General features: G+C 43.1%; 1 protein-coding gene across 10 annotated transcripts in view; it reads right to left on the bottom strand.

Moving 5' to 3' along the window:
• Nucleotides 1-18,235, bottom strand: part of LOC6507708 (band 7 protein CG42540) — a 36,990-nt gene that overhangs the window by 11,269 nt on the left and 7,486 nt on the right. For 2 of the 10 annotated variants that reach the window (XM_014909930.3, XM_014909935.3), the window contains exons 2-7: nucleotides 17,875-17,974; nucleotides 17,045-17,056; nucleotides 2,563-2,598; nucleotides 1,643-1,752; nucleotides 1,306-1,378; nucleotides 614-696 (exon numbers count right to left, since the gene is read on the bottom strand). In XM_014909930.3, coding sequence (XP_014765416.1) covers nucleotides 614-696; nucleotides 1,306-1,378; nucleotides 1,643-1,752; nucleotides 2,563-2,598; nucleotides 17,045-17,056; nucleotides 17,875-17,974 — 414 coding nt within the window. Of the gene's footprint in view, nucleotides 1-613; nucleotides 697-1,305; nucleotides 1,379-1,642; nucleotides 1,753-2,562; nucleotides 2,599-4,845; nucleotides 5,700-12,145; nucleotides 12,452-12,811; nucleotides 13,045-14,923; nucleotides 14,936-17,044; nucleotides 17,057-17,862; nucleotides 17,975-18,235 lie in introns of those variants that run through there. The other 8 variants (XM_032454676.2, XM_014909931.3, XM_014909932.3 and 5 more) reach the window with 8 other exon arrangements.

Here is an 18,235-nt window from a genome sequence, read left to right on the forward strand (position 1 = left end):
AACGAAGAAACAGAAGACAACGTTGCGTATGCGTAATTCACGCTCCAGTTGCGTATCCTGTATCAGTGTGGGTGTTTGTGTGTGAGGGAGCTGTGTGTATGTGTCTGTGGCTGTGTCGTGGTGTGCTTGTGTGGGTGCCCTGTCAGCAGAATCAACACAACAACTCTGATTCCGGCAATGTTCAGCCGAACTTCACTTGCGGATTCCGCCAACATAGCCCCAAAAACTCGGTGTGGCCGTGTCTTGTCTTTGGTGTGTGTTGGTGTATATCTGCACCTGAGTCCTTCTGTGTGTGTGTGTGTTTTGTATCTTTTTTTGTGGAAAGTAAAATGCAACCAAAAAATTGTTGTTAACAAACGTGTTGGCTGGAATAACTTGTGGCAAAGCTAAAAGTTTAATTGGTTTCTGCTTTACTTGGCATCGTTTTAACTTGTCGTATGTGTGTGGGGGACTTTTTGAAGTACATAAACAAAAAAAAATTTGCATTGCCATTGCATTGCCCACGGGCAGCAACAACGCTTGTTACAATAAAAACAACAACAACATCGAGGAAGGCAGTTGGCAATTGTAGCATCTGCCACGGTCGGTCTGTGGCTCATCCACCGGAACTTACCTCCTGGGGTGGCACATCGTAGGTGCGGGTTCGCAAGTCCACCCGGGCGTACGAGTCGATGCAGGGTAGGATGAAGAAGATACCTGTAATTACGGCCAAGATGCATTATACGCTCGTTATGTCAGTAAGCTAAAGGTTACACTAACAAGCAGGTACTTTGGTTTAAAGATTAAACTATTTTTTTTTAGTTTTATTTTAAGAATTGCATCCAGAGATAATATATTTAAGTTTTAAAATCCTTTCAAGACTAATTAGTTTTACAGATAATGTTTTAAAAAGCGTTCATTAATCAGTAATCAGTTCATTAAAAAGCAATCATTAATTTTATCATTTATAAGCTATCCTTTATATACTTCAGATCACAATTAGTTCCATCTTTTTATCTAAGATCTTCTTTCTTATTTTCTGTCGATTTAAAAAAAAACCTTGTAGACCAGTGTCTTAGCTGTGCAGAAGTTCGCCTCGATTTGCCTAATCTCTTCCTCTCCCGGAATGGGAACACAAAACCAGAGCACACCGACAGAGGACCACCGCCCCAGAGTCGCTAATTTGGAGCAAGTGCAGCAATTAACACAAATTCTTGTCGCCAGCGAGCGGCACTAAAATTTGCATAGAATCGTTCCTAGCCCACTTGCTCCCCTGCACCCGGAAAGCTGCACTCGCTCACCTGTTCACCTGCAATGAGTACTCACCTGGGCCCTTGGCACCGCCCTGCATGAGACGACCCAAACGGAAGATAACCGCACGCTCGTACTCCTGCACCACCTGAAAAATGTGGCACATGAGTGAGATGTTCGTGAAATGAAATTGAATCTTGTAGAAGCGTAAAAGGTGCCAAAAATAACAATTCCCTTAAAGGGGATATATATTATTTTAAATATAGATGTAGAGGGTTATGAAATATATATGATACTGATGGTTTTGGTTGAAAGAACAAGCTTATCATATTTCTAAAAAGTTTTAAGTAAAAACTTTCAATGTCATATATCATATAGAATTTGTTATAAAAATCTTTACCATAAATCTTACCTTGAAGCATACGAAGAGACTGAAGGGTAATGTGAGTATCACAAGAGCCACGGATAGAAATATTAGCAATTTGCCGCATGTTGATGCCTTATCGCTGATTTCCTCGTCCGCTGCGAGAGAACGTGGCGAGAAAACGAGAAATTACTTATAAATACATATAGCGTGGCAGGATGGAATCAAGTGCTCAAAGCAAATGCTGCAAATTAAGGCTTAAGCTATAAATTCGTTCGTATTTTCTGTGCTTTCCATTCCGCTCAGTTCTCAGTTGGAAAGTCTGTTACATGAATAATGCGCTGAGCGTGGGCTTTGGCACCAAAAAAAAAAAGAAAACGATGAAAACGAAAAGGCAAGAAAATATCCAAAAAATACTTAAACGAAAGACTCGGCTTGGCGCATACAAAAATCGCAGACAGAATCTTGGAATAGGAAAAAAAAGGCTGGTAAGAAATGACAAAAAATTCGGAGAGCATTCTTCATTACGAATAGTCGTTTTTCTTAAAGTTAAGCCAAAAATTTAAGTTTTGCATGGGACGAGGGCAACAAGTCGCCCATTTTGTGCTGCTTATTGATACTTGAGACGCGCCATCATTTCGATGGGCACTCGTCGCCTCGTAAAAGTCAAAATGTTGTTCCCTTGGGGAGCATGGAAAAATCTGTAGCATACTTAGGTGGGCCCGTCGCAAAAAAAAAGACGGGACACGACAATCGAAATTCAAGCAAACGAGGAGTATTGTGCATATCAAAATTATATATATCTTGGCAAATATTCACTTTATTCTTAATATGGAAAATATTAATAATAATTAGCAGAGTGTGAATGTTTTGGTTTCTTTTTGTCTTGGTTGCGATTTTGACTGGAGAATGTGGGGATATTTTATTTGGTGTTTTGGTTCGGGTTTTTCCAAATTGGTGCGACTTACAATAGAGAAATCCATGTGAATGTTTTGCTTGTGTATCTGCAAGAATACGATAAATCGAATAACAAGAGAGAAATTAATCGGGGATAGCTTTTCGGGTCAATTAGCAGCTAGCCAATTCGTGTGGGTTGCTGGGATAAACTTTGGTATTGGTTTTTGTTTTTGGGTCCTGATCGTCCAGGATTCACTGTTCCATGCCACACATGCAGTGTTCTAGTTTTTGTAGTTTCATTATTATTTTTTTTTTTTGCGTTAATTTGTTGTTTAGGCTCAGGGTTAATTGCATGCTTGAACAAACTACGAAACTGAAACTAACTACAACCGAAGGAAAATCATAAATTATTCATGCCACACATTTAAATGCTGTTTACTCGCTGCTAGGATGGCTGTTGCCGTTTGTTTGCCTTCTGGTTTCTGGCTGTCGCTTTTCGGTTTCCAGTTTCTGGTATCCCAGCTGCAGCTGCTGGCAATTAGCGGCACAGTTTGCATTTCAGTTTCAATTACAGTTCATTGAAAAGTTGCCACAATGCCAACACCCAGCAACGGCGACGTCAGCAAAGTGTTTTTAACGAGCTCTCATCCACCCACCCAGAAACGCATACACACACACACACACACATACATACACCAAAAATCAAAACACCCATACACCCAAATACTGTGGCACACTCACAGACAAAACATGAAAAGCGACACTGGAAAAAGGAAAACTTTGAAGGGCGAATCTGCGGAGAAAAGCGACCGGCTGGCTAAGCCAACAAGCTGCCAAACATTCGAGCCATCCATTTCCACCTTCCCTTCCCTTCGCTTTCTCCTCTCTCCTTTCTCTTTTCTCCTTCCACCTGCCACCGCATCGCAGAAAACTTTTATTGAAATTGATTTCGAAATAATTGCGATTTGAATGCCAGTGCCAGGCGTAGGAGATGAAAGGCTTTCTGGATTTGTGTGTAACGCCTGGGGCTGGTGACCGCAGTCCTAATAGATTTATCCTCAAATTGATTCTGTTAACAAATTTTTGAAAAAGATACCAATTCTGAGGACAGTCTTAAAAATTGTTCCTCTCAAAAGGTAATTAGGTAAAAGGGTACCTAGGCTTCTAATGTTAATCACAGCTACTTAAGCTGGCTTTAAATGGATTTCAATTGATTTCGGTACATCTAATTGTAATTACAATAAGCTAAGGTACTCTTTTTTTAAATAAATAGGTATATATTCTATTTAAATAAAAAGGATTATTTAAAGGTAATTGTTGTGTAGTTTTTTATAAACAATAAAATAAATATCACAGATTACCTACAAAAAATGTTATTGCTATTATTTGTATACATATATTAAGGGGATGTATCCCCTTTTAGATTTAAAAACCCATACATTACGTATACGTACTATATTAAAAAACGTGTATACACATTTCTGTTTTTATTACAGACACCGCACTCTGAACAAATAGGTTAAATTTTGTGTTGCAAATTTAGTTAAATATCTGGCAATTGATTACAAATAAATATTTGAGAAGAGCTCTGAAAACTGTGTTTATTTTACCCCCATTGCGACTGCGGGTCGTATTATTTTTGTTATTCCTCTAGTGCTGGCCCCGAAAAAAAGTGCTGAATTTACCTTAATGTACAATCTCGGCGAACAATGTGTGGTCATAATTTTTTAATGACCAGCCAACGGCTATCCAACTGCTCTCTCTCTGTTGGACTCGTTCTGTTCAGCACTCCGCCATCCCGCCCACTCACCCACTCAACCGCCCCAACCAAGCGCCCACTTAGCCCCCGTTCCCGCCAGTCCCCTCTCTACATCAACGCATACGTCAGAGCCAGCCCCTGGCAAAAAGCTTTGCTCTGAAAATGGGTCAGCTTGTTGTTGTCGGTGGTGTTGGTGTTTCTGATGGTCCTGGTGTTGCTGTTGTTATACGAGTCTGAGTTAAAGTAATTTCTGATTGAATTTTGCATGGGAAATGCGAAAGGAAAGGCTGTTAGCCTCAACACTTCTCCAGACTCCCTTTGTCGGGCCTAATGAAGCGATTAGCATGCATATGAGATGGCCAACGACCAGGGCTCAGCTAAATAATACAAATTTATACGGTGGATATACAAAATATCATACAAAATAGTATGTACAGTCTTAGCCCGGTACGGCTAAGAGGGCTAACACGGCTATGTAAAAAGGCCTAGACTAGCTAGTCTATCCTAAGGCTAATGAATAGAGTCCCGATCTTTTGGAGACCAAGCAACAAGTTCAGCCAGCAAACAGTAGATACTCGGTAATGTGCAACCTCACCTCTTCGCGCCTCTGCTCGGTGGATGGCCTGCTGCTGCTGCGATTGTTGCATCAACGCATGATGGCTGTGGGGCAGTTGTTGTGGTGGCAGTGACTGTGGTTGCTGCTGCTGGTGTTGCTGTTGGTGTTGGTGGTGGTGTTCCCTTTCGCGCAACTGTGGTTGCTGCAACTGCGGCAGCTGCTGCTGCTGCTGCTGTGGTGGCGGCTGCTGCTGCTGGTGCAGCTGTATGGATGCAGTCACGGGCAGTGGCGAGGATGCTGCATTCGTCTGATGGTGATGCAGGTGGTGGTCCCGTTCCCGTTCCCTGTGATCGCTGGCCGCCGCCGAGGGACTCCCCGCCGGGGCCGGTGGTGCAAAGGTGCTGGTGCTGGCCGAGAGTCGGCCCGGCTGGTGGTGCGACGGCTGCTGGCGGTGCAGCTGATGGTCCCGGTGCTCCATATCCATCATCGAGTCGGGCATCAAGCCGCGCTCACAAAACGACGCCAGTGCGGCGGCTGTTCCTGGCTGCTCCTGGTCAATCAGATTGGGCTCCTTAAGGATGAGTTCTCCTTTTTTTCTTGGCTTGGTTTTGATTTCTTTTGGTCAGTCTTGTATTTGAACACACTAGGCTAGTCTGCTGGCCATCGCACTGGCTAATTTTTCTTTCTTTTTTTTCACTCACACACACACTGGCACATATATACAGTTCTCACTTTGCGGTGAGCTAGTTTTCCTTCGGTTATCCTTTTCCAGCTCCTGGTTCTGCCGCTGCCGCTGTCGCTGCCACTGCTCCTGCTCCTGTCCCTATTCCTGTTCTTGCTCCTCTTCCTAGCTGCTGCTGCTGCTGCTGCCTCGCTCAGAATCCAACTGAAAGTGCGCCAGCAGCGAGCATCCTTTATATACTTGCCAGCTAAAGCTCGGCAGTGAGAGGGCCCACAACTTTGTTATCATCAGTGTTTAGTGTCGGGCATTTACCGAGCGACGATCAAAGAGCTTTCGCTCTACGTTGCAGGCTGCAGGCTCACAGACTTGCAACGTCACCAGCAGCAGCAGCAGCGACAGCGGCAGCAGCAACTAAGAGAATCCCGTACCGAACTGCAATCTTGCCCCTGGCAGCTTTCACCTTTTCCAGCTTGCACTGACCTTGCGCACTCCCCGATACATTGGGTCCCGGCTTGAACTTCAGGAACGAAGCTTTCCCTACCGCGGAGCTTTCCATTTTCCGGAAGGGGAAATGCGCAACAGAGATGGAGAGAGTTTCTATTTTTAGTTCGCGGGAGAAAGGTTCTAAATTCGAAGGGACCTGCTGAGTACCCCGCCAGAGCCGAGCTCGTGTGTGTACAGGTGACAAACCTAATTTATGACACCTTCGATGCTGTTGATGCCACTGCCATGCCACACACCTGGCCGCATACCACACTTCCCGTTCGACGAGCCATTGTAGTCAGACTGGAGTGGTTTCTGTGTTTGTTAACTGGCATGGAATGATATGAGCACCCGGCTGCCAGGCAGCATCCTCTATTCTGGTTCCCAAACACAAACACATCCTGACTGCCCTGCCACGCTTGGTTGCGAATTTCTAATGAACCCACCAGCAAAGCCTGTCGAACTGTCGCATATTTTAGGTCACATGCAGCTCCTGAGCTTTGCTTTGAGCTGTCAATTACCGTTTACGCTTCATTAAGCACCTCGAAATCAAGTCGGGGGTGAACTGGAGATACAGGTGGAAAAAATCCAATCTCCAACTAGCCAGAAGAAGGGGGTTTATTAAACATTTCATTGGTATTTTTTCTTCTGATGATCCATTTCTCAAAAGTTTGAAATTCAAGACAGACAGGACATCAATCAAAATCTATTTACATATCAAACTCTGTTTCTCTGAGTGTACAAAAAAAGGATGAATAGAATGGCGAATGGTGACAGTCCCTGGGGCACAGGACGCGGCAAGTAGCGGGCATCCGATATGCCGTGTCAGCTGTCGCACCACAGTGCGTATGAGTGTCATTATGTTTGACATTCATTCACAACACTCCACAAAGGAGCCCTCCCCTTTGAAGCGGACCTATGTACATATAGCGTGTTGGCTTACTGGCAGGCCAGTTAATTAATCTCGGCTGCTTGATTAATATACCGATTGATTTGGGTATTGCCATAAATTCCCATTCAGAGACAAATGGGGCACTCGAGCCCCGAGTCTAGGTGCTTTATTGCGAAGCAATCGGTGTGGCTTGGGACTCTTGTGATTATCTTGCTGGCACACGTGCCTTAATTTAGCGCCAGATTGTATTTGCCCCAAGGACCAAGAAGCCCCCGATGGCCTGGCCTTATATTAAAGGTTAAACATTGTTTCATGAGTAAATATTAATAGATTATTATCTGGCTTTTACTTATCAACTGCATGGAAATGAAGTAGAAAGAAATCTAACTTCTCAAACGGAATTTCGTAGAGGGAAATTGCCTAACCACTTCCATTTTTAGAAGCTAGGCCGGCACATTCAAAGAGAATTTCGTAGCAGCCATTGCGCCGAAGACAAGACAAGACTGCCTAACCACAACCGGATGCCAGTTAAGTGAGGCCCGGCCCGGGGTCCGCCCCAAGCTTTTATTTTGCCATACGCAGTTTTTATAGACAAACATAAAAACAGAGGGATACCATTTTGCCTATCGACAGGCCGGAGATGGCACGGCCGAAAGACAAAGCCGCAAAAACCATAAACACGATTTGTCCTTGCCAGGCCGAGGGGCAAAAAGGATTTTTGTGCAGAATCCAGATAGAATTGCGAAGCGAAGACGAGCGAATGATGTCACAGGCGGGCCAACGACACTCTTTTTTTGGGCTGTAGTTAGGGGTGGCACAAGGATATCGGTACATTCATTCCAGGAAATCCCTAACACAAACATAGACTGCCTTGGTTTTAATATTTGTCTCCTAGTTTATTTACATACAAGCTATAGCCCGACTTCACGGATAGACTTCCTTGAATTTTTAATCGGTATTCTGTTTTTCATGCACATCCCTGGCCCAGGACTTTGAACCGAAAGTCCTGCGGGCCTGTGTGTGCGAAATTAGCCAGGCAAATATGTCGCACTTAACTGCAAACGGAAGTGTAGCAGCACCACGTGCAGAAAGGGGGCGGATGTTAGCAGGCGGCTAACACAATGGCCCCTACAATTGCCGAGGCCTACGGCAAGGGGTGAGATGCCGGAGACGGCTGTCCTTATCTTGTCCCCTCCGTGTTTCCGCCCCCTTTGGCCCGCCACAGCCCTCACTCACACAATTGTTGACGTTTGCGCTTTTCCGGCGGGGAAACGGGGATGCCTATGCTCACAGGCGGGTGTGTGGGTGTGGGAGTGTTTGTGACACAAATGCGTCGAATTATTGTCATATGAGGTCACTGTCCCTGTCGCGCAGTGAAAGTTTCCCTTTTTCCGACACACTCAAGCAAACAAACATGCTGAAGCCGAGCCAGAGCCAGAGCCAGAGCCAGAAGCCGGAGCTTTGTTTGTTTGCCCCGCTGGCCTCTCTATTATAAGGACTAAAAGTTAAGCAAAGTTTGCTCGAACATTGCCACAAGTACAACTAGTAGTGCGTTGTATCTGCGGCTTGTTGCAACTTCCATTAAAGGGGCCCATCCTGTGGCATGGTGCGTTTTTGTTTCACTCGGAGCTCGGAATCAATTTAGCAGGAGACTTACTGAAGACCAGAGGTCCGTAACCATATATTCGTTAGCCTTATTATGGCCGATCGGCTGGCTGTTCCCTTTTCGCTCATAAAATATGAATGGCCAGGCAGGAGGAATTTATTCAACGGGCCGAACGGGGAGCTGAATGAAATATGCCAGTTTGGTTTATGAAACTGATTGGGCCCCAAGTTGCGTTTCCTCCCCCGATGTACCCACTCCCGTTCAACATTCGCGTTAAAGTTGCAAAAACTTTTGCTGAAAAGTGCCTCTGGCAATGGCAGATACTTTTTCGCGTACACTTGAAACTAGAGAGAAAAGGAACAAAAGATTTTTTAACAATAGATTATTTAGATTTTTTGAGATTTATGTTTTTCAGACTTGGTTACTGATTTCTTAATCAATTATAGATGTAATTAATTATAGATCTTTAAAACTAAAGATGGGAATATTTGAAAGACATAATTACTTAGGCATAAGAAGTATAGTAGTTTTTACTAAATTATTTTTCTAATCATTTTTTCTAATAGTTTTTCTCTCTCTGATAATGGTAATTTGCAGCGAACTTTAAGCTTCCCAATCAATGGCCTTCATTAGTTTTGGATATTCATCTCCGGCAGGCGACTTGCTAAGTAGACCGACTGTCAGGCAGGACTATCACCCAATCAATAATTCATAACCACACATTGACGACGCATTCCCTGGCAATAAAATGAAAAGCGAAATGAAAAACTGCCCGACCAAATGCTTGCCAATAATTCAACGCTGGTTCAGGGTCCCAGCTTTTGTTGCTTTTCATGATTTTGTTGCTCTTGCTTCCTGGCCTGACTTTATCAATGGTGAATCGCACTATGGTTCCCTTTTTGGCCCACAACCCCACGATGAATGAATGCCAAGCGGCGCCGAGCCTCGATGTCGATTTCGTTGTCGCCGTCGAGTGTCGGACATTTCGTCCTTTTTTCTTGTTTTGCTCGTTGCTGGTGACACGAAAGGGTATGTTGTGTTTTCATAAAAATATTCAAGTGCTTTTATTGACACATGTGAGTAAATATTGTATAATCCGAACCGGAATTATTTGTTTTGTTGCTATTTTAAAAAATTAAACCACACTAGAGGTGTCAGCACACAAACAAGTCATGGTTACCAAACAAGAACCTCAAAAGTTTCAAAACTATATTAGTTTAAATATTAACCTGCGCTTTCTTAATTTGTCTATTGAAAGATTTTTTTATAGATTATTAAAATACTTTCTAACTCAAACTAGATCTCTTTTTAAGTCTCCCTCAAGAGATAAAAGTTTCTTGTGTTCTAGTGGGTATCACATAGTTGAATCTTTCCAATTGAATCTCTGATTTTTGTTTTCTTTACATTTTTTTTTCATTTTTCCCTTTTAGCTGGCGGTTTGCTCATTTTTCCTCAGGCCGTTTCCTTTCATTCTTTGGTTTATTTTTGGCGACTGCCAAGTATCTTTTTGGTCGCTTTTTGCAGGCTCTCTCGATAATGTCGCTGCTCTGTCCCGGCGAGGCATGAAATATTAATGTCGCCTTCTATATGGGTGTCTGTATTCTCGGATTCGTTGTCCTGTTCGCTGTGCCCAGCATATTAAGCGTTCACATAAAGTTTATTATATAGACATATGCTCGACGGGGCGAACGTCATGGAGCACTTTATTATAATTGATTTTTTTCTTGCTTTTTGGTAGCGGCAGCAGAGGAGGTTCCACTTTGCACATTGAATTTAATCATGAAAGGGAGCTGGGCCACGTTTTTAATGCAGTTCCTTAACCCAAAGGAGCCTTTTGCTCCACTTTCCAGTCATTACCGCCTGTTTACATGCTGACTTCGATAAGCACTGCGAGCTACCCGGTTTTGAGTCATAATTAATAATTTTAAAAGGTCCCTTTTTTATGAAACTTTTTTAGAATTTTCTGCACGTAAAAAAATATATTTTGGCGGGTTGAAAAGGTGATTTAGGATATGGATTGTAATTTTGTTACAAAAACTGAATGCCATTGGCAGTTGTTGTTCATTTAATTCCCTAATAAAATTGCAAATATTATGTTTATGAAAATCCTAGCCCCCTAGAGAACAAGGTTTTATTTATCAAATTCAAATATTCATTTAAAATTCCATCAAACACTTGAAAATGTGCATTTATAATGGCATCGCGTTTTTGTTTTTGCCACAGTGTGGCGCCACGCGGTGGCCTCTGCTGATGTCAGCTACTGCTGAGCTAACCGCTCCGAGAATTAATTAAAGCCCACATTGTTTGGCCAGAGCAGGACAGAACCGAACAGAACAGAACTCGACTGAGCTGAGCCGAACACAGCGCGATCAAAGTGCGAGCAAGGATAAACAATGCAGTTGTTGGGTCAGAAGGACGGGCCACACGCAAAAACGGATAAAGAATTTATGGGTGGTGCCGGCGGAAGAGTTGGCCCGAATGGATAAAAAGGTGGTGGAGGTGGAGTGGCTGGTGCTGGGACAGCTGCAAACAGCCAAAAGCTGATAACGTGACCAACTTGGAAATCAATTAAAGTGCAGCAGGGGCTAGCGATGCGAACCATGTGGTCGAGTGGTCTGGAGGGGTTAGGGTTTTCCCTGGTAAAACTTAATTATGGCGGACGGATGTGGGGATCCATGGATGTGGGACGGAAGTGCGCCCATGCACATGCCACGCCCACCCACTTGATTTCAACACCACACCACACCGCCCCTGTCCACTGCACTCCTCCACTTCCACTTGTCGCTCCCGAACACGCCTCGGCAATTTTTCGAACATATTTTTGTCGAGTGGTTCCCAACCAGGCATCTCCTCACTGGGTTTCCTTTCCATTTTCCCTTCTGCCGGAAAAATGTCGTCCCAGCTCAGTTGGAGGATTTAATTAAAAGCCAGCATCCACCTAAAGATGCCCACTGCGACTATAAATAATAGTATGAATTATGTGGGTGCGACTGGATGCATTTAGATAATCTTCCCGGAAGTTGAAACTGACATAAATTCGTACTGAGCCTAAGCCATGTACTGGGTCTGATTTTCATATTTAATTTAAATACATATTTTTGAAGGCTGTTATTTTTTAGGGAGGTGAGAATTCAATGCGCATTCGGCTTATACCATAATTACTTAAATTTTCAAAATGGCCTTAAAATAATTCAAAATGGATCTTCTTTAATATGGATAATAGTGGTGAAATTATCATAGTCATCATAATTTATCACAAAAAAGAAGAAAGAATGTATATTCAAGATTAATTAAAGTTTAAAAAGCATTAAATCAGATTTTTGTGAAGTTCAAAGCTTGGACAACGGTGCGTATGAGTGATGTGATATACATAAGACCCTTTACTTCGAACCTCAAGGTGTATCCTATTTCTATATGATCTATAAATACAAACTTTAATTTGAAAAGGCGGTTCTCAAAAGATATTTCAAATATCATAGAAACCAAATTGCTTAATGCAATTATTTAGAAAAGTTATTGTTTTAATACAATTATTTAAAATAGACTTCGACTTTCAAAATGAAAATATACGATGAAACTTCACTTTTTTTCAATTTTTAAATATTCAAAAAATGCATAGCATTGTTCCCGAATTTAAAAGAAAACTGCTCTTGTGGATTTCGAGTCGGCGGCTTACCTCGACTGAAACCAAAACCACTAGTGGAGCCCGAGGCGGTGGTATCGAGTGCCACACGGCGGGGCGAGACACTCGCCTCGCGCTGACTGCTGTGGTTGCTGCCCAGCATCGTGTGCCGTCCGGTGGTGCGCTGTGCCTGGTGGTGGCTTTGGTGGTGCAGAGGCAGCTGATTGTGGTGCTGGTGCTGGTATTGGTGGTGCTGATGCTGGTGCTGTGGTGCGGGTCGGGCATGCCGCTGAGGTGGCTGTTGCATGCTGGTGGCAGTCGTCTGCCACAGACTGTCAGTGCGGTCCGATATCTTGGAGCCTTTTTCGTAGTAACTTGTGGGAGATTCTTTACGCCACTTGCTCAGGTGGTTTCTGTATGCCACTTGCTAATTGCCACAAGATGTGTTCTCACAAAAGTCCCGCAGGCACAAGTTTCAAAATGGCTGCATTTGCGGGCCAACTTTCGGTCGAGTTTCTGTCCCGTTTCGTTTATTTAATTTGCACTTTAAACAGCGCTCGACCAAGAAGTCTATTAAAAACTTTTCGGGCACAAAGTTTTCCGGAAACCAGAATTTTCCCCTCGCTTTTCCGCCCCCCTTTCAAAATTAGGACAACCATAAAGGCAAAGCCACAACATCAACAATGAGTGGTACGAGGACGATTGTCAAGTGAACCGTACGTAAAAAGGCGTTCCCGCTGCCGCTGCTGCCTTGAGGACTCATGGCCGAGGAATCGAAGTCCGTAATCTGGAGTCCACAGTTCACACAACCCGGAAAAGCAGCCCGGAACACTCTCAGGGTACCGAACACGGAGCGAGCGGAAAAACACGAAAAACTAATTTAATAACAACACGCTCCGGGGCTTGCAACGTGCCGCTGGCTCGGTGTGGTCCGCAACTGGGTCCGGCGTAGTTTATAGACGAAGTCCAACTGAACTGGCCCAGCCAATGGTTTTTAATTTATTTGTGTTTATCGAGGGTGTACCCTATACGGGGACTGCTTGCGTCCTGTTGGCTTACAATTGATGGTGGTATGACACAAAATAATGACATGGGACCCGGAATGGGGCACAATTTATGCTAATTGCCATTGACAGTGGACGAGTTAATAGTTGGGAAATTACTGTTCGCTTTCCGGTAACGTATTCAGCTCAAGGATGCAGGATGTGAACTGCCGGATGCGATGCCAAATGTAACGGCGAACAGTTGCAAGATGTCTTTGATGCGGAGTCTTCTTTGTTGATGGCAACCTCGAACTAGTTTATCGGAGATGATTTCCAAAAATGTATATTACAGAAGGTGCACTTCAAAAAATGGCCTGTCATTTTACCATTTAAAAGATTTCATTTTTGACTTAAAAATAAACAATTATTGTAGAAGCCCTGTGATATGTGTCCTATGTGTGATAGGTGTGTGTCTTGAGTGTTTCTCGTATAAAGTTCAAATCACTCTAAGCTTAAATATCCATTAGTACACAAAATAATATAGAATACAGAAAACAAATATTTGTTTAGTTTTTATTGTTCGTATATGGGACATTAAACAGATAATTACAGGTGCCTATATCCATAATTCCTTGTACCAACTTCGAAAATGTGTCAAATAAATAGTAGCTTATAATATCATGAAGCACTTTCATAATTGGTTGGCCTTTAGGTTGACAAATAGTTCAATTAATCCCCGATTGTTATTAGTAGGTAAGCACATTTATTTGTAATTTGTCCATAAATTTCTCCCCAACTTTTTCCTCTGTAAACAGCAACCGAAACTCGCCTTTTGTAAAAAAATCAGCCATAAAGCCGCCTACATTATGCCAGTGTTCATTTGGCCGTCGCTCCTGCCTTTGCATCAGTCAAGTCAAGACGAGTCAAGACGACTCGAGTCGACTCGACCGCGTTGTCAACTGTCGCATCTGTGTGGGTACTGCCTCCCCTCACTACACTCCTCAGTGTCTGCCGCTCTTCGGGCCAGTAAGTAGGCCATTTTAGCATGTTCTTAGACCAGGCCACAACACCAGGACTGCAAGACCGACAAGCTCAACGGCTTTCAACCGGTTGCTCCCGTGGGCTAGCTGGAGTGAAAGTCACGCAAGGACTCTCTAGCTGGCTAGCTGGGCGCCGATTCTCGTTTGGCATTTACATGCTTGCATAAGCCTGAATATTTAATGCCAGAGTCCGCAACAACTGCTGGCTCGTTATCTTTGTGTTTGTCAAATTGAATTTTAAATATTTGAAAGGAGGTAGTTTTCATTCGCCTTCAAAGAGGGGCAACTAATGCATCCGATGAATTAAAGGACAACGAGGGTGCACCCAAACAGGAAATAGTAAATAATTTAATGCACTGAAAGAAGATATTATCTGAATATGAAAGCCCGAAACAGTAGACTTACTTAGAGTAAAAAGAACCATTTAAATTAAGCCACATAATGCCACATAAATAAATAATTAAATAAATACAGACCCTAAATATTGTTCATATTTAATAGATCTTAAACGATACCTCACCAATTAAAAATAAAACACTAAAAACTTAAAACAATATATTGTGGTATCTTTTATATACTTAACAAACTTTTTAAAATTGCATCTTTTTTTTTCCACCCTGTATCTTTCAATCTTTTGAGCCAAGGAGCTTCGGTTGCCCATCTACCTCTAACTGCCCGAGAAATGTAATTACATTTTCCATTTCAAGCTTGGGTAATGAGCAAAAACTGGTCTTTGAATTGATATAAATTAGACTAATTGGTTAGGTGTGTTTGCTTAGCCAGCGGTGAGCCGGCAACATAAACAAAACTATAAACTAGTCCTCGTCCAACAAGTAAAGCGAGAAGGTGCTTTAAAACAACTGCGTCTGGAAATCGTCCAAAGCTGCAAAGAGCACTTTGTAATGGCCGTCAGTCTTGCTGGTAATTACCAGCTCGCATATTGCATGTTCGTCCTGTTGCACCAGGATCCTCCAACCGCCTGAAGGAGGCTCCTTGGGTGATGTGGCACTTGTGCCAGTTCTATCGCCATTTGCCTTTTGTGGGTCAAATTAACAACTTCCGCATGAGGCCACACGAGGCACTTGCACCCAAATGCGTCATTTTCTGGGGCTGACTTGCCTTTGTCTGCCGGCCACATTGTCACTTCTTGGCCAACTGCCAGAGTCGGCTGCAGGGCTGGCCGGTCTGCCCGAGTGAGAACGCTAGAACGCTAGATGGAGTGGTGTTGTCAGAGCCTATTATTGTGCTTTAATGGCAGCTAAACAGACAGGCTATTTAACATGGTTTTTTCCCCGTCTAAGCCCAAATTAATGGGATTTCAAAAGTTGGCCTCTTATTCGGGAAATCGGGCTAATCCGCTCCCCTGGCCTAAACATTTTGCGAGAAAAGTATTTGACAATTGTTTGCAAACTATTCAATACTCAATTTCTAGCATTTAAATGGCTTGCTTCCGCTTGACTCAGTATCCTTGGGGACCGGATCGATAGGCAATATCCTTACTCTACCGAAATCGACTTGGCCAAAAAAACGACGAGCATCCGCCGTAAAAGTTGTGAAAAATCTGTGCGCATCAAGCATGCTTCAAACGTATCATTTGAATCCGGGCAATGGGGAAAAATGCTCAGACATTTATTTTATTATATTCTCTCTGGACTGGGAATGAAGGGAAAACTCATAACCGAACCGAGTTACGAAAAACTTTGGCCCCAAATGCAGAGAGCGAAGAATGTTTTTCAAGAATACCAAAAGTATTTAAATGGATATAAGTAATTGTTATTTTTTTTTGAAGTTTAAGAATGTGTTTATTAAGATATCTTATATTTATTTAATATTAATGTTTGTCTTAAATTTAATATAGTCATTTTTTCAGTGCATCAAAGTGAAAAAGCCTGCGCAAAGTTTTCAACCAAAGACATAAAATATTTGCTATATATAGCATCTATGTTTGTGTTCAAGTCTAAGGCGATTTTCTCATCTTTGGCTGCAGCAGCCATAACCGAGGACCCAGTACATTGAACTGCGAGTCCTTTCTACCCGATTCACTGCATTTCTTGGCAGGCAATTCCAAGAGGCCTGTCTAGCTAAGAAAAAAAAACACACTCACACAAAAAAAAGGGTACTGCGCCCAGCCAAGCATTTTTAATTTCTTTTATTCAGGCCCGCCTTTGTCATTGGCCTGCAAATGATTTGTTGCTTACTTTTGTTTTCGTTCGCCCGATGTCAGTTGCTTGCTAAATGCCAAGTTTATGCTAAATTTTGTGGGTCAAACATTAGCAAAGGGTAGAAGAATGGAGGATGGACGGACCGGACAACTGGGGACCCAAATTAACTAATGATGAAAAATGCCCAGTCCTTTTTGCCGGATTTGCTGACCAGTAATTTACAGCGGAGGTCAGCATTATGGTTTACGGGCCTCGAGGCCGGGCTCAAATGAAGTTGTCTTTCAGCCCTTTCGGGCTGATTCCACCACACAGACCGCCACAGAGGCCGATGCTGCTGTGTGTACATATTTAGCAGATATTAAGTATACGCCCCCTGTGACCATTTCCTTGGAATGCTTGGCTGCTCGGCGGCTTGGCTGCGAATGTAAATGCGAATGTTAATGTAATGCTAATGCGTTTCACACAAGCACCCATACACGCACTGATGCACACAAAAGCTCACGCACACACACACACACACACGCGGAAGACCATAGAGATTAAGTGCATTGCTCATACGCCCTGTTGAACACTTGAGAGCAATCATGCTCTTGTAAATATTTCATTTATGCACTCAAGACTTAATTTTCGGCCAAACTATCTCAATTGAAAATCAAATCTTAGTTACACTTACCAGCCACACAACTGGTGTGCAGAATATATATATTTTATGGAAGTATATACAAACCAAATGAAACTAGTTATTATTAAATATTAAGTTGGACTCACCAAGTCTACGTACTACAGATGGAGAGATGTAAAAGAGAAGCGTTTGGTTGGTTGATTTTGGTTGGTTGGTTAGTTAGTTGGATTTTGATGATGCGGTTTTTGGTTTTTTTGTTTTTCGATTTTTTGATTTTGGTTTTTGCGTTTTTTTTTCGGTTTTTGATATGCAAATTTGTACAGAGATAGAGAGCGTTCCAAATTCGTCGAATTTGTTGGGCAAGCATCATGAAATGAGTTTACGTTTAATATATAATTTAAAGGAAAGAAACCGGTTAGTTGACAAATTTACAAATTACACAAATGTGTGGCCAGGTTGGCTGGCTGGTTGGTTGAGGTGTGTGGTATGTGGCATGTTGCATGTTGCATGTGGTGGTAGTGTGGCGAGTTAAAATGACGATTGCATCTATGCTTGGCTTAAATCTAGGCTAAGAGTAAGGCGCAGCCATGCCGCAGCGTGTGTGACATGCAAAAAAAGGGGCGACGGGGGCGTGGCAGCCGAGGAGGATGCAAAACGGTTAAGAGAAATGTGAAACGCTATTTATTTGCCCCTGCTGGTTGGGAGAGGTGGGGGGTGGGAGCTGGTAGGGGTAGAGGTAGAGGCTGTAAACTGGTTGGGAGCTGTGTAGGCATGTTTGTTGGCTAGGATTAAACTAAGTGTGTCAACTGCAAAGCCAGTAGGTCAGGGATAGTCCTCCTACCAGCTGTGCTGCCTCTTTGAATAAGGACCAGGAGGGGTCTATGGGGTGTAGAGGGGGTTGGGGATCCAGGTTTTCGGAGGGGGGCTCTGTTTTTCGGATACTTCAATGCCTGCTACTGCTGGCTGACACACTTACTTTTCATGATCCGATTCCTGTACTCATCGTCGCGCTGCATGGTTACGCTGCCGCCACCGTTGGAGACCATCGAGCTCACTTGTTCCATGGGCACAATATCCTGCAAAGGACACAGAACACACACACACACAAAATGAACAAATACAGGGAATGCAAGAGCTGTCATCAATCATCCGCCCCGGCAGCAGGCGGCAATATGTTTGCCGTCTGTTTATCGGCATAAGTTATGGTTTCTCATTTCAACATGCTGCAAGCTACTGAACGGAAAAAATGTGAAAAGGAAATATTGAATGCAGTGTTTTGGCCAACTAATTAGAGAAGTCGCAGAAAAAGTTACATTTATTCAGTACACGTACCAGAT

This window comes from Drosophila ananassae, chromosome 2R (assembly GCF_017639315.1).
Source record: "Drosophila ananassae strain 14024-0371.13 chromosome 2R, ASM1763931v2, whole genome shotgun sequence".
NCBI lineage: Eukaryota > Metazoa > Arthropoda > Insecta > Diptera > Drosophilidae > Drosophila > Drosophila ananassae.